This window comes from Panicum hallii, chromosome 9 (genome assembly GCF_002211085.1).
Source record: "Panicum hallii strain FIL2 chromosome 9, PHallii_v3.1, whole genome shotgun sequence".
Taxonomy (NCBI): domain Eukaryota; kingdom Viridiplantae; phylum Streptophyta; class Magnoliopsida; order Poales; family Poaceae; genus Panicum; species Panicum hallii.
This window is the reverse complement of record NC_038050.1, coordinates 60,843,964-60,860,507: the sequence shown is the minus strand read 5'-3', so window position 1 is coordinate 60,860,507 and position 16,544 is coordinate 60,843,964. Positions and strand designations below refer to the sequence as shown.

The 16,544-nt window shown below is 43.4% G+C and overlaps 2 protein-coding genes across 2 annotated transcripts; both read left to right on the top strand.

Moving 5' to 3' along the window:
* Positions 1-108: 108 nt before the first annotated feature.
* LOC112877660 (proteasome subunit alpha type-2) lies at positions 109-5,697 on the top strand. The gene is made up of 11 exons (XM_025942012.1): positions 109-397; positions 476-552; positions 1,734-1,798; positions 1,901-1,947; positions 2,479-2,554; positions 3,143-3,210; positions 3,885-3,954; positions 4,217-4,302; positions 4,724-4,786; positions 4,869-4,934; positions 5,275-5,697. The coding sequence occupies exons 1-11, from the start codon at positions 357-359 to the stop codon at positions 5,321-5,323; spliced, it is 708 nt and encodes a 235-aa protein (XP_025797797.1). The 5' UTR covers positions 109-356; the 3' UTR covers positions 5,324-5,697.
* A 5,270-nt stretch (positions 5,698-10,967) lies between these two features.
* Positions 10,968-15,977, top strand: LOC112876491 (proline-rich receptor-like protein kinase PERK9). The gene is made up of 2 exons (XM_025940615.1): positions 10,968-12,214; positions 15,955-15,977. The coding sequence occupies exon 1, from the start codon at positions 11,364-11,366 to the stop codon at positions 12,186-12,188; it is 825 nt and encodes a 274-aa protein (XP_025796400.1). The 5' UTR covers positions 10,968-11,363; the 3' UTR covers positions 12,189-12,214; positions 15,955-15,977.
* The last annotated feature ends 567 nt before the right edge of the window (positions 15,978-16,544 follow it).

The following is a 16,544-nucleotide window of genomic DNA, read 5'->3' as shown; positions in this document are numbered from 1 at the left end:
GGCAAACTTTCTTTTGTTGGAAGACTCACCCAGACAAACTAGCAGTATCCATTCACTTGCATATTGAGCGTTCCGATATCTTCCCATTTGCAAAAGAGAGCAGCAATCAAGGGAGGCCGTGTGCCATACGGGGGTGGTCAGGGGACGACGGTGCGCAATGAAGCATCCGACGGCCCGGAGCCTGTGTGGGCCCCACAAGCCAGAATCCCTCTCGTCCCTTTCTTTCTTCCTCTCCAGGACAGGCTCCTGCGTTTTTTTGCTCTCTAGTCTCGAATCTCTTCTCCCACGGCGATTCGAAACAAATTCTTTTCCCCGAAGAAAGGAAAGGAAGGAGGCGGCCGGCGAGGTAATCGGCCATGGGGGACAGCCAGTACTCCTTCTCCCTCACCACCTTCAGGTCCCTACTGCCTCCCACTCTCTCTCCGCGGAGATTTGGCGTCAGCTGCTGACCTAACGAGGTTTCGGTGCCTTGCAGCCCGTCTGGTAAGCTGGTGCAGATCGAGCACGCGCTGACGGCGGTGGGCTCCGGCCAGACCTCCCTCGGGATCAAAGGTGCGATCCGTGCCCACTTGCACTAATCCTTTTCTATCGCGCTTCCGTCTATGCCAGGGCCAATGCGGGCGAGGGTTTGTCGCAGCGGGGTTTTTGAGTGCGCCTATGCTAAGTAGATTGCGCGTGTCCACGCCTCGCTCTAACCTGATTAAGTTGCTTTATTCGTTAAGGAACTTGAAATCGTGGAACCGTACACTTGATTCATAATGTGTGGGCTCTCGAATGTTTGAGACGGCTATGGGCATTGGTAGTCTGGTACCAATTGTGGTGGTGAGTTTGCGATTCCCTAGATGCCTACAGATGTTATTGAGCTCTGAGGCAGCATGGAGTAGTCTGGATTTTCGTTCTCTCTTCTTACCCCAGATGCACTGCACCATGGACACTGCTAGACTGCACAATATCAGGGAATTTCGCGGAGACAAGTGCTGTCTCCTTAACTAAGCCTGGACTAATTGCAATTGTGACCAGCTGCTTTGGTTCATCATGATCGACGTGGATTGTGATGTGCTCTTTGTGATTCTGATTGTTTCCTGAATCCTGATATAACTTGCATTTGAAGTCACATATGAGTGCAAAGTCTGAAGTCCCGGAGGTTCAGGAGTCCATTCAATGCCTATGAAATGCACTGAAGTTAATACATTTCATATTGGATCTTTCTTTTCCTTATGTCATTGGGGACTTTTGAAATGCGTCCAGCATGGAAATAAATTTTTCGGATAAGCTGCATTTTTTTTGTGATAATCATAATCTGTGCACAACAGAATACCTGCCTTAGTGATACTGGTGGCATGGTCTCTTGGTGGAGGTTTGTTCGAATCACACATTTTGGATTTTTTTTGGTTCCTTTCTTCATTTATTTTTGCTTTACTTCATATTAATCATACTGATGGTCTCTTTAATTTGCTGCTACTCAGCAGCTCTGTTCTGGCCTTCTGGGTGTAAGTTTGATATATGGATCTTTGAATCTTTCACTCATTATCGATATGTGTCCAAACTCAAACTGCTAATGAAACAACTATTTTTCATGTATTACCAGCATAAGTGCTACTGGCATATTTAGCTATTACATTATTATGAATTAATTGTATAGTAGGTGCGCTTTCAGATATTACTCTGGCAGGCCATAACCATTTTACTACCTTTTCTCTTGATTATTTATTCTGATACATGTCATGTTACAGCTGCTAATGGAGTTGTTATTGCCACTGAAAAGAAACTGCCATCTATTTTAGTGGATGAAACATCTGTATGTGTAACATCATCGTTATCTATGACGTCCTCTCAGTCAAATAGCATCATTTGTTCTTCTGGCACGAGCACTAATAAAATACCAAATGCAAACTTGTAGGTGCAAAAGATTCAAGCGTTGACTCCAAATATTGGAGTTGTTTACAGGTACTTTCCTATGCTATTTGTACCTTTTGGTTGCTTTACTGCTCACATCATTTATGGATGCTGAAAGTCTTGCTCTATATGTTTACCTCACATTTCTGAACTTAACAATGTACGAGATCACATACCATAATATGTTGACATGGCTGATCTAGGGTTTTAGTGTTAGCTTCTTAGCTGTCACATCCACTTTGCACTTTTCTTACTAATGAGATGGTGTAAGATAAACTAGAAAGGAAAAGGACTATAATTCAAGAAGTGAATTACATGTTGAAAGGACCCTTCCTGTATGCATATGGGGCATTTATTTCTCTTCAAGTTGCCATACTTTATTTCTCTTCAAGTTAAACCAAGCTAAGCCATAGTTTACGTCTCTTCAAGTTGCCTCTTCTTTCAGCTTGCCACCATCAATATAAGGTGTAACAGTTCAACCAAATGTTATGACATTACTGACTACTTACAACCCATGATCACAAGCTCTCACCGTTTTTTGTTGCATTTCCATGCACTTACCTTGTATTATTTTTTTTTCAGTGGGATGGGTCCAGATTTCCGCGTTCTTGTGAGGAAAAGCCGGAAGCAAGCCCAGCAGTATTACCGATTGTACAAGGTATTTGTGACAGTTCATTTGGTGTACACTATCTTTCTATTTAAATATCTTGACACAAAAATGTCCTTACGAAAGTGATATGCAGTATATCTACTCGGTGATTCTTTTAAAACGACCTATCACTATACTTAAGTGTTGTACCTCATGTCTGTTTTTTCTGTCCATATCGCAAGTAAATATCTTTGAATCTGTAGGAGGTCAAGACAACTGAGGTTAAATGTAAATATAGAAGGCTCATATGGTATATCAAGTTTCTAAAAGTTAAAAATCATCGTTGTTGTTTTTTCTAGTTGGTGAGGCCCACTAATATGAGCAAATTACCCATCAAACAACACTTAAGGTTGACACAATTCATATACATGGATCAATGTCACACAGAAGACCGCAAGTAACTGTGTTGTCCTATCGCGGCACCATGTTCTTACTTTGAATGTGTTATGTAATTACCTTTTCTTTTGCAAATGATTTTTGGTACACAATATTACCACACACGTTTGTGATTGTATGCAAACCCATAAGTATCCTGTTATTTTGAAGTGAAAATAACAATTTGTGCTTTCTGATTGTTATTTTTTCCAACCATTGCAGGAGTCTATACCTGTTACACAGCTTGTCAGAGAAACCGCTGCTGTTATGCAGGAGTTCACACAGTCTGGGTATGTTAAGTTGATACATGTGTTCATTTTCATTCCTTTGTTGAGATTTCTGGATATTGTGGATGCATAACATAAAGTAACTCTGCATCACTGTTCAACATGGAGCATTGAAATCGTACGCTAACGACTAAACAAGTTCAATGTAAACTAACAAAGGACTCTGATAAGTGGCATAATTTCTTTTAAAAAGCCCAACATTCTTAAAGAAAGTTTAGTTCACAGAATTAAGATCCGAACCAGATGCAACAGTTTTACAATACTTTCTTTTCAGGAAAGTTTATGCGATACTCTTACCCAGGGAACAAAACACTGGTAGTAACTGGCTGGTTGCCATTTACCAGCATACCAACCTGGACCGGTTAAAACATACCAGCATTGACTTAGTGCTAGTAACTATGAAAGACCAAACAGACACAATATTTTGAGGTAAATCCGTGTACAAAAAACAAAATGGAAATTGTTAACTAGAATAGACTGAAAAAATACCGCTAACAGGCCAGTTGCAGGTTGTACCAGTATAAATTTTAGTGATCTGTTTTTTTGGATCCTTGCTCTTACCAAAGTTGGTTTCTATGTTGTCTGTAGTTCTTATTCTGATTGGTGAAGCCTGAAGAAGTGAATATCACTCTTTTTTGTTCTTGGACATATTTTGATTATGACCGTGTTTGTTGCAGCGGTGTAAGACCATTTGGTGTATCTTTGTTGATAGCTGGGTACGATGACAATGGCCCTCAGTTGTATCAGGTATGGACAGAGATACAAAATAGATTCCTTTTGCCTTTGGTCATTGTACATTGCTCAACAGATGATATTATATTTATCTCATTTTTCAATGACAATGAGATTTTATAATGATTATTTGTGCTGACTGTTGACTTAAAAAGAGTTGTAAGAAACTTTCTGAGTCGAACCATTTGCAACGACCATTTACTTAACGTTTCATCCACTACTTGTTAATAAAATTCTGGTATTCTGAGTGTTGACATAATTGATAATTTTTTTGTAGGTAGACCCATCAGGATCATACTTCTCCTGGAAAGCATCAGCTATGGGGAAAAATGTGTCCAATGCAAAGACGTTTCTTGAGAAGAGGTATGTAGAAGATTGATTACGCTTGTCAGCCGAATGTTATTGTACGGAGTCTTTGTTTGGAAACTTTAAAACATGACAAGCTGGCTGACGGCTTCCTTTCACATTTTCTTGAAATAATATGCTGAACTATAATACTGTAGTAGACACTGTTAGTAGTTTTTAAATTATTTCAATTTGATCATAAATGAGTTTTGTATGGACTTTGCAGACAATTTATTATAACTTGACATCACTATGTTGTCACTTGAAGATTTGCCACCATTATCTCACTGACAGATCCACGAATGCAGGAGCAGATCCTAAATTGCCTCATAGTGTTATTATTATATCTGCTTAAGTGACAACTATATTATATAGGTTGATCCCTTTTCTTAGTTGTGCAAGTACTCTCATATGACCTTTATTTATCGTTTCATTGAAGGTACACAGAAGATATGGAGCTTGATGATGCCATCCATACTGCAATTTTGACTCTGAAAGAAGGGTATCTGATTTCTATATTGTTACAGCCTTTATGACTAGTTACTTCCTGAACATCATCGCTGACAGAACTCTTGGGCTTGCAGATACGAAGGGCAGATCTCGTCCAACAATATTGAGATCGGGATAATTCGACCTGACCGAGAATTCAGGTATGACACTCACTGACTTCCATATTCCCCTAACTCGTTGAGGTTGTTTTTACATTTTTGTATCCGCTTTGTGTCTTTGATCATATACCCTTGTGCTTTCTTAGTTCCTGTTCTCTGAGTCATAGACAAAATATTTATTTGGTGGCAAAATATTCCTCCATGTATCGTTTCCTTTGCATCTTAATTGAATCCATTAGGCCTACTCTCAGTTTTGCGCTGCTGCACTTGTAGGCTGTAGTGGCCATGTACTTTGCTCAATAAAGCTGTTTACCAAGAACATACGCTTGGTTGCTGCAATCAAATGGTCCCCTGACAAAAATTTTCACCATGCAAATCACAGGGTTCTGAGCCCTGCGGAGATCAAGGATTTCCTGGAAGAGGTGGAGTAAAGCTGTCCCTGGACAATTCGCCGGTTCCAGAGACGAGAAAAGCAAGAGCTCCAGCAGCTAAATTTCATCACATCTTCAGGATTCTTATTCCAATCTTTTGAACTGATTATCAGCGGCATGTCGTAGACTCGGTCGGAGCAGCTAGGCTTCCAGGTAGATGTAGGTGCATCGTGCATGCTGTACCCTTGCTTGTCGCACTGCCCGCCACTTGCTTGGCCAGCATACAATGTGCTGTGGTGCCCGTCCTCGTGTCTCCCCCCCCGGGGCCCATGTACAACGTCCATTTCACCGTCCCGATCAGAGAGAGGGTAGCCAGCGTCTATGTGGTCGGGAGTTGATTTTTGTTGCGCAAGATAAAATAGGGATCAAAGTCAGACCGGGCCGTCCTAATCAGGATGAAAAAATCTGCTTCCGGTCGTTAGGTCTGAGGTCAGGCGTGTTGAACTCTCCCCAGTTGTGTCAACCTTTAGTCGGGTCTGTTCTGTTGGCCGGAGATGTGTGGCCAGGAGACGGGTGGGCGCGCGTTGTCACCCTATCAGCCTCGGCCAGACTGTTCGCTCGTACGGGCCCGATTAAGTGCCCAACTGACCATCTCGCTCTAAGCCACCTGAGATGCACGTACAAGGCTGCCTGAGGGCCTGGTATTAGTAGTCGACAGGCTGGGTTCGCTCACACACTTCGTAACGCGAATCACCATTTTGACCAGGAAAAATTTGCATGGCTGACACTGCCAGCCCTTGTATTTTGCCGGTGGTTTTAGCATCAGGGAAGTTTAGGACTTCTGCAACCAGTTGGAATTATTGCATACTGATACTGGCACCGTTTGGACCCTGCTACTGCCTTGGCCCTCGCGTGACGCTGTGATCCTGTCTCTTGTCTTCGCCTCACGCGCCGGCCAAGCCACTCTACCACAACTGTAGCTCCTCCCATCAACGTCACGGAGGATCCAGTTCTTCCTCTTTAGGCGGGCTCTTTGGAACGTAAAGAGAAAAGCAGAGGGCTTGCAGGATCTCTCAAGGCACAAAGAACAGCGTGAGGCGAAGGAATTGGGAATGACAAATTTCGACAGCAATGTAAGTGCAAAACACATGACGACTGCAGAATTGACCGTATGAATGGGACACGGGAAAGAGGGCATGGAAATCTGAGGAGATAGATGAAGACACAAAAGAAAGTTCCCCATGAGCTTGGACCAAAGTTCCTACGGATCGAGGCATTCCGTAGTATTGTCATAGGGTTAACTATTGGTTTCAAAGGCTATGTATATGTAAAACCCTCCTATAGGACTCAAATCCTATAGGAATCTCAATTGAATGTCTTGTTTCATAGAATTTGCACAGGAGTTATTCTAGGAGAGGGGATTAACCAGCTCACGGGAAGTTCTATAGGATTCAAATCCTCACGGGAATAATTATCATAGGAGGGGATTAACCAGCTCACCCGAACTGTCCAAATGATCATTCATTCACTCACCTGTTTTTCGTATCCGTGTTCTTTGTCGGCCCTTCATTTTTACCAGTTCAAAAAATAAACATATATTTCACTACAAAGGAAGGCACCAGTGGTGTCTCTGACGTGCCTGCTGCCCCGTGTCGTAGAGGTCGGGAAACAGATCAACGAACCGGCTGGTGAGCCGTCTGTTAAGAAAGGATCTTACATACGGCCGGGTCAAATAATCGATACTCCGATCGGTGGTGCGAGTGAAACTTTTTCTTTTTGCAACATGGTCTTAGAAAGATCCCTCTTGCCGCAAATAAAGTGAATAATGAGGAAGAGCCAATTGTAATTTCTTTGAGCTAATCGAGTAACCGGACAGCAGCTGGTCAGTTAGGTTGTCCTGGCCAGCTTTGTTCCATCCCTTCCACAACCAGGGTTACTGTCATCATGGGCTACCTTAGCTTGTGCCCGGTGAAAGTTTTCAAGCTCTTGTCTTGGTCAGTGGATGCGTAGTAGATGGCTCGGCCACGGCGACCACACGGTGTTTGAATCTTCTCCAGAAAGAGAGAGAGGCCAGAAACCAACTTATATTGCTGCGGGGTTATTTGAAAGTTGATGCATAATAAATATCCTGTATGTTACTAATAATGTACCTTTCGTTTTAGTAGGTATAATATAATGTAGCCAGGTATGCTGATATGTAGAGAGGTAAGTTTTTCACAATTACAGAGTACCATGCCATTATGGTACAGTGGCTAGTCGAGAGAGGCTGGAGAGTCGAGACAGATGGAAGAAGGCATTATCGCTGGCCGTACCATCCGACGGTCGATCCGGGAACGGGACGGATAGGTGTTCCCGATCGACCTCGCACTACTCTACCTCGCAGAGCTACGCTCATGCCCGTGCGTGGCAGCTCGCTCGCATCGGCCGGCCGGCCGGCCGGCCGGGTCCGTCCGGTCCGGTCCGGCCGCATGCAGTAGCTGGCCGGCCGGGCTGGCATGATCGGCCATCATGATCAGCCATGCATCCGCCGAATCGATCGAGAGCATCGGAGACGAGACGACGCGACGGCCCACGCACCTCCGACCGCCGGACCATCCCCCTGCCTGCCTGCCTGCTAGCCATCATTCCCGCCAGGACCGGATCGGATGATGCCCCCGCGGACGCGCACACGCACACGCACACGCACACGTCGAGATCGATCCACTGAACTGCTATTGCCTATTGGGCGTGGTATATATAATACAAATTAAATCTACCCGTACAGTACCAACTTTTGCAGATCTGGTAAAAACGCCAAAATCTTTCTTGAACAAAGGAACCAGCGATGCACAGATATCATCACATTTGGATGGACGGGCATGCATATGCGTGCTGTAATCTGTATATAATTATGAGGACATGCATGCTTACTGGTTATGGTTTCCGTTTTGGAATTTCTAGATACACAGATACCTATCTAGATATACAGTACATCTATCTATATATTAAAAATTATATCTGCTAAAAATTACGTATCTAAATTTGCTAAAAATTACGTATCTAAATTTGCTAGAACAAACTACAATTTAGAGCGGAGGAAGTTCTGCTTTATGATTCCAATGCTGCCCATACTATGCCGTCCATCCATGCACAGTCGTAGGTGCAACCAACGGGTACGTGGTTGAACCAACTTACACCTTCCAAAGGAGCTAGCAGCTAGGTGAGAATGAGCTCTCATTAGGCTGCATCCACCCGTACGTGCTGCATCTACATTAGCGATTATTAATCGTTTGTTTGAGCCAACGGAGCCAACCTAAGCTGGCTACGCCTTCCAATATATGCTGGACACGTGCGCATGAGTTCCAATAAGAGAGTGATCGACAAGCTAAGCTTGCAGCTCCGCTGCTCGAGCTAGATCAAGTTGATGCGCGCTGGCTGTTAATAATTAACTGGCCGTTGAGATCTCATCTGCCCCTGATCTGAGAGATGGCGCAACCATTTAAAGGTTTACATGGCCTGGAGTGTACGCAGTACATGTTTGCATGCAGCTAATAAAATGAGCTAGATACATATCTAGCTTGCCACTAATGGGATACATACATCCCCAGCACTCCATTTCTTTCCCCAAATTAAGAGAAGCTCATCGTGCTGACCCATCAATCAATTCTATGAACGAACTATCGCGATCGGCCTCTCTCTTTGTTGGCAAACTGCTTTACTTTACCCCTCCCTTAGTTACTACGTTTTCACACATGCTTGTACACTGCGAAGCTGTGTACATATGACCCTTTTTACTAACACCGTCGTTAATTGTTTAGGAGCCTTACTAATTTTTTTTTCATTTCAGCTAGGTTTTTATGTATATGTATATATATATATATATGCAAGGTTTTCTAGCTCTGTCGTGTCGCCCCCTTTCTTTGAAGAAAAAAGTCCAACTTGTACTTGCTTCAATTTATAAGGCTACCTAATATACCATAAATTTTCTGGATGGACGAAACATGTTTACATTTATAATCTAATATTCCCAAAAAAAAATAAAAACAAACTATTGATAGCTAGATCGATTGATTTCCGGCCACGCAAGAGTCTAATGTCCTACCAGAAACTAGTATACCAAGGGCGTTTTATTTTGAAATACTATTAATGTTTTCGCGCCATCTGAAATATCGCCACCTACTTTATAAATGGCGATTTCAGTATATTGGGAGTACAGCATATGTGCCATCAATTTCGAGCCGCACCACCTCCAACTTGGTACGAGTATTCGAGGCACGCAAAGCACGTAGCACGAATTAAGGGCGGGCGTGTATCTGTTGACTACACGGTCGAGTACAGGAAAAAAAAAATACGTTTCACGGGCGCCGGGCGGGCCGGCTGCTAGGTGCTCGTCGGACGTATGATGCGGCGGTCGCCGTCACTGAGGCTGTGCAGCTACAGCCAGTGAAGTAACTGATCATGAGGCAGATCGAGAGCCAACGCAATGCTGCGCTGCAGATCATAGAGGCATCCAACCGCGTCAGGTATAGGTGATTGTTCACACTTCAGAGCATACAGTAATCAAGCTTAATTTTCTTCCTGACGTATGCCTAGCTCGCTTTTATGATCGATCTTGCAGGCACTGCTGGTACGAAGGATTACTTCTAGCTAGGGCCGGGGTTACTACCCAAAAGTCAATTAACTTGTGATTTGTTAGAAAGATAGATGATGGTCTGGTTGATAGGTCTGAGCGACTGAACCACAGCTATGTACAAAAAAAAAACAGAGAGTATATAATTCCAGATTTTCAATGCCTTCACATGCATACACATCCTGCATAAGAATTGTGTCCACCACTACCGTACCGTTTATCTTAGATTCGTCCCGTAAATTTACTGAACAGCTCAAGAAAGGAAGGCGTTTGGCAATAGTGTTTAATTTTGCTGAAAGACAGATTAAGCACGACAGATCTACCAAGGAGAAGAAATGCGGGGCTTCCATCCTATGAATGTGTTCTCTGTACGTAGTCAGTGGATGAAACGCTAGCTAGCTAGAGCACTTATTCTTCAACTTTTCCTTCGCAATAGGAATGATGATTGCCCAGGATTGTCCGTTTGAAACCTTGGAAATATTTCGACAGCAGCTACATGTCCCGTTCTTCACGGTGATTATCTTCCTCATGAGTTGGGCAATCTGGACTTCATCGGGAAAAGATTTAATCTTCAGGAGTATATTGCTGACTCCTGCAAGCAGCAGCAAAGAAATATCCAAGGACGAGTAGTTCACATTGGTCATCCATTAGGCTCAGAGAAAGTATTTTCCACAAATTGGCTCCATAACTTTTTTTTAATATCTTTCATTTTCTTTGCATCTTTCTTTATTTATTGATCCGTACCTTACGGCTCTTTCTTTCTTTTTATATAACTAAGCAAATATGTCTGTACATTGTTACGGACAAAGATTGTATAAGTATCTGATATGTATAGCTGCTTGTGCGTTAATTTGTTGGTCATAAAAGTTGGACCAAACCAAAAATTAAGATGGAAACATTACGTGCTTTAGCAATAGGTAAAGAAGCATAATCAGTAGGGGGACAACCTCTCCTATTTCATAAAAAAAAATAATTTGTTTGGATAGATGGTATATGTATCCACATAATTTGCAAACACTCTTTATGAAATGTCTGACAAGGAACAAACCTCTGCCCTAATCTAGGAGAAATTTGGATGAAATGATTCACCGACAACTGAGCCCCTAGTACGTACGTAGTGAGAAAACATACGGTGAGCAAAAGTATGATGGGCATCTAAATGCATGATTTACTGCCGATACTCGTCGAAACTACATATATGATCCATTAAAATTTAAACCAATCATCAAGTTACACAATCAATAATATTGTTACACAAATGCAAGCAAGCAAAATGATGGCCTCAATGCGCCGTTAGCTTGTCCATCGATCAGCCCGTATCTCCAATCCACCTGCATCAAGATCTCCATATCCCTCTACTACAGAGCTTCCCCACACCAAACCCTATCTGTCCCTTTATCAGGAGCTCCCACTATTCCACGCCTTCTCTTCGACTCTTCCTCCCAGGGCTCCCCTGACCACCTCCACCGATCCAGCGCCGGCCGTCCGCCCATGGCGTCCACCACCAGCGACAGCCTCCCCTCCTCACCCTCCCTGCCCACCACCGCGGCGCTCGACGGCGCCGCCGACCAGGAGTTCTCCTCCCAGCACCACCACCACCATCACCAAAGCCTCTTCCTCCCGTCCTCCTCCTCCCCCGCCAGCCTGTACCTCGACTCCTCCTTCCACGGCCTCCTCCCCGCTTCCTCCACGGCCGTGTCGTCGCCTTCCCCTCCACCGCCGATGCCTCCGCTCCCTCCCGCCCCGGCGCCCGCGAAGCCGGCCAAGAAGCGCCCCAGGGCCTCCCGCCGGCCGCCCACCACGGTGCTCACCACCGACACCTCCAACTTCCGCGCCATGGTGCAGGAGTTCACCGGCTTCCCGGCACCGCCCTTCGCCCCCGCGCCGCCCCCTGCCGTGCGCCCGCGCCTCCTCGGCAGCACGCCGTCGTTTCTCATGCGCCCCTCGCCTCTCAAGTACCCCGTGCTGCTGCCTCCCAGCGCTTGCACCACCACCCTAGCTAACACCACCATTAACGCAAGCGGTAGCAATAATATTACTGCCGGTACCAGCTCCCTCGTGGACGCGCTCGCGCTGTTCGCCAAGAGCAACGCGATGCCGAGCGGCGCCGGCGCCGGCGCAGCTACAGCGGCGACGACGTCCGGCGGATCAGGCGCTGCTGATCATCACTACCACGGAATCGGCATGGGAGGGTTCAACCCGTTCGATGACTTCGATCCACCGGCGGCGGCAGCTGAAGGCGAGAGGGGGGACCCGGGTGGCGGCCATGGTTTCTTCTCCTCCTTCACCGCCGGCGACAAGTACGGAAGGCACTAGTACGTAAGCGATCTCTCTCTCTCTCTGTGTGTGTGTTAAATCGGTGTGCTCACTGCTTATCGAGAGAGCGAGTTCTGTGTGGAGAATGGAGAAGATGGAGGAGAGAATGAAGCAAAGCTAATTCTTGGCTAGCTTCTACTACTTGGCCACTGTAATTGTTTTGCATTGGGCAAGCTGCATAATTGTGAGTCTTGATTTCTTGGTTTTGGTATGATGCGTATGATGTACATACATAAATCTGGGCCTTTTTGACTTGTTCCAAGTTAATTTTGGATTTCTGATGTTGAAATTTTGCTGGTGCAAAATGGAAGGAAAATAATACGCGTAATCGCCGTGACGAAACTTGTAATGGGGGTGAAAGCCAGTTTGTTCGGCTTCCATCGCTATTAGCAAGTGTGTCCTTGTCGAGATGAGATGAAATGATCAAACTCCTTTTTAACTTTTCTTTCCTTCCGGTTCTGCTGGGTGTAAATGCCGTACAGTGAAAGATATGGCTCCTTTTTTATGGTTCTTTGCTGATTGAATCTTGGAGTTAGATTTTTGGGGGATATGCTTGCAAAACTCATCTCTAAGCTGTTGGTGCAACAGAGAAGCTAGCTTGCTAGCAAGTAGGTTTTCTTCTTTTGCTGCTTGCAGATCGATACGAATTCATGCTTGATCCTGATTTTTTCTGGTTGAAACCTTTTTTTTTCTTGTAAATCTTATACTACATATTACTAACTTCAAAAATTAGGGAGGGACATATAAGTCATACATAGATATACTTGTACGTATCATTCATAGTCTTGCCATTTTACACAATATTGGTTGATCGTAATTTCCAGTTGGGCACATGGTCGATCATCAGTATATATATATATATATATATATACAGAGTAAATAAAATGAAAAACAAACGGGCCTTGTAAAATTGATTTTTTTTATATATTGCATTAATTAAGAGTACATATGCTTGGAGCGCTAGGTAATTTTCTCTTTTAGTTAAGTTTCTCTGATACTATAGATCAAGCTAAGTTTGGATTGGTATATGATGGTTATCACACAACATTGTTGGTGGTTAAGTCGGTAGCATGCGGCATTTTTTGGACTTGTATGTACTGCTTAGCAACTCATTTATCTATGTAACTTTCAGGATATTACAAAGTAGCATTTTGCATGAACTATTACTAGCTACATCCTTTTAAAGGAAAAGCTTTCCACAGTTGTGCACCAGCTTAACCAAACAGAAGTTGCACTTTTACCTCAAAGTTGCACAAACTAATTAGTTGAACCACATTACTCTTTTCTAGTTAATCAACATCTTTATTCTTCGAGTTTTTTCAGTGTTTCTATTAACAGTGCCATTGCCTATCAATGTAGCATTTTAAAGAGTAATCCAGAACAAGTTATTGCCAAGTAAATCTTGTGCATCTCTTATTGAATTGTTAGTACTAGGCAGCCATTGATCATCTCATAAGTACTTGAAAGATCATGAAATACTGATGTAGTGCTGTATGCGCGGTATTGGGATCGACATTAATATACTACATGTACCTCTGTCGTCACGTGTGCATATTTAGGAGTTGGTGTACACATAGATATAAATATATATACATATAAATAGTATATATAGCATAGTGTAGCAGTACTTGTTCGATCAGTCTTTTCTTTCTGATCGATCACAGAGTGCTACAAGAAACCAAAACATTAATTAATTTATACAAGAAAATTAAAGGCTTAAACGAGTCTTGACCATTCCTAGCCATACCATATTAAAGCTGCTTGGGATCATAGACAGTACTGTGCCATCACTTCCATGAGCGTGCTGCAACGAGCCAAATGGTGACTGGTGAGATGATATTTGTACTCTGGAATGATGAGCGCCGTGTTGTCATCATCTGAGAAATTGGATCGGAGCCTTCGTTCTCTTTGTATGCACATGTATGTGTGGTAACTTCTGGATAATAGTGCATGTGAAACAGGGGAGGTCGCTGTCTAAATATTAATTAACCACATGCTCCTAGAGCCAGATATAATCTCAAATTCATATCAACTAATTAGGCCCAATATTATTGACATGTATATTCAAAAATATATAATGGACTAGACGAGTAGTGGTGCAAGTGTAACAATGAAAATACACTAGTTACTTGGCATTTAGATGCATGGTTTGTAAACTTGAGCCGGTATATTGAAAGCAGTGTGTGCTGCTTGGTTAACTAAATTGGTATTTTCGAGAAAAGATGTGAGAGCTAACTCTACATGTCCAATTCAAATTTCTCGGGAAAAAATATCTCATAAACATAAATGTAGAGGTGTGGTCATCGACTTCGTGATGTTTTTGTTTGACAGACTACTTTTTTAGTTCTGCTTCCAGCATGCGCCTGCCCTTTTTTTTTCTACTGTCTTCTCTAGATTAACTGATTGACGTATATATGATTTTTTTTCCTTGTGACATATTTTGGAGGCTTGCTAGATCCATAAGTTACCAAGATTATTATTAGTAAAAAAAATAGAGGGCATGTAGCATTGGGGAATGCCGGTTTACTGGTAGGGATTTACATTCTCTGATGAGTTTATTATTAGGAAAAAATAATTATATATATATATATGTGAGCTTCAGCTCAAGGTCAAGATATGATGGTCTTATATATGCAACATATATAGGAATTTCGACAGGATAAATATATGTCACAGTGGAGTAGCTCTTAACAAATACCTTAAGTGCTTGCTTAGCTCTATTTATATTAGCTAGCTAGCTTTACCTTTAAGAGTCATCATATACATTCATGATTCTCCATGGGATAGTGTCTTATGTCTCTAGAAAGGCATCATCATCGGCCAGACCACGTACAGATCGATATGCATGATGATTACATCATCTTCTTACACTTACACATAATAATAGGTCTGCCTGCAATGCAACATACGCACCTCACAGTTGTTAGATATGCATGGTCTCCCCTACCCTACCAACTGATCTCTACTCGTCAAAAGCTAGGGTGGTAAAGATAGCACCCGAAAAACTGCTAGTGCTCAGCCATGACACTTATGATCACAGCTAAATACTGCTCCCTCCGTTCCAAAATGTAGGTCGTTATTTTTTCTATGCACCTAGGTATACGTTATACCTAAATGCATAGCGAATACTATGAATCTAAAAAGCCAAAACGACCTACATTTGGAACGGAGGGAGTACAGCGAGATCGCTCAGGGCTAATAACGTGCTACTGCTCGAGCTTACTAATTTCACATGTAATCGATGCATGTAACACAAAAAATAATTAAGCTGCATCACAAGGAGAGATCCGATCCGTGGTAAAGGACATAGATGGGGATAAATATAGCGGGTCACTATCTTCTTTGACATTGTAATAGTAGTCGCCTGATGAAAGGTCGACGTAATCATGGGACACATAGCATTTTAATAATAGCTAGGAAATTGACAGCACAAACCCTGGCTAATGTGTAGAGAGAGATAGAGAGAAGTTGTAGGGACAGTGCAGCTTATCTATGTAACCATGCATCTAGCTAGGCAATACATAGCGGCTTGATAGCGCGCGGCGCCATGGCTTATTTACACGTTGGTAAGGATGATGATGGATGCCGTGCCGAGAAAATAGAAAGAGACGCTGGGAGCGCTGATCCGACAGATAGAGCTGGGTCGATGGAGGGTTGTCAGGCAGGACAACAAGATCGGAGAGCAGCGCACCTAAAAACCCTTTAGAAAGGCCGGAGCCTTTTCCATCCACGCACAAAGCTAAGGGTTACACCAACCAAAGAAAAACTCTCTCTCTCTCTCTCTCTCAATCTGTCTCTGCAGGTAGTAGCTAGATAGTAGTGGAGGAACAACTCGATTGCAAAGAGAGCGAGCTCTCTCTAGACTTTGTGTCACCGACTGACTGTGTGTGATGATGGCCTACTACTACTGAATCCCCCACTACCATACACATGCACAGCCAGCAAGCATGCACTAGCTAAGCCACGGCGAGCGCCGGCCGGCCGGCCAGCAGCATCTTTTTGCCTGCCTCTCTCATGCATCGATCTCTTGGATCCATGGAAATGAATCAATGATGATGCCCCACGCGCGCCTTGGCAGCACATACATTTATGCCATCATTTCACCATTTTTAGACTTGCTCAGCACCAATCAAGCATGATTGTTTGTGCGCGCCTCCGCGCTCCAAGCCTCCAATAATCCATTCAGTGAATGCAGCACGTCCTACGATTACTACTCATTGTTATCCTAAACATTGATCAATGTTAAACATGCAGTCATGCATCTATCGTTTATCAATTTATTTAGGCTAAATGGTCATTGGAACAGATTAATCAACCATTAAATAGGTTAAGAAACGGTTGATTAAACGAAAACGG

Bases quoted from the DNA above. Each gene is read 5' to 3' on its own strand.
- LOC112877660 (XM_025942012.1), top strand. From the start codon at position 357: ATGGGGGACAGCCAGTACTCCTTCTCCCTCACCACCTTCAG. The intron at 553-1,733 runs GTGCGATCCGTG...GTCATGTTACAG, and splicing joins GACCTCCCTCGGGATCAAAG to CTGCTAATGGAGTTGTTATT. The intron at 4,935-5,274 runs GTATGACACTCA...TGCAAATCACAG, and splicing joins CGACCTGACCGAGAATTCAG to GGTTCTGAGCCCTGCGGAGA.
- LOC112876491 (XM_025940615.1), top strand. From the start codon at position 11,364: ATGGCGTCCACCACCAGCGACAGCCTCCCCTCCTCACCCTCCCTGCCC.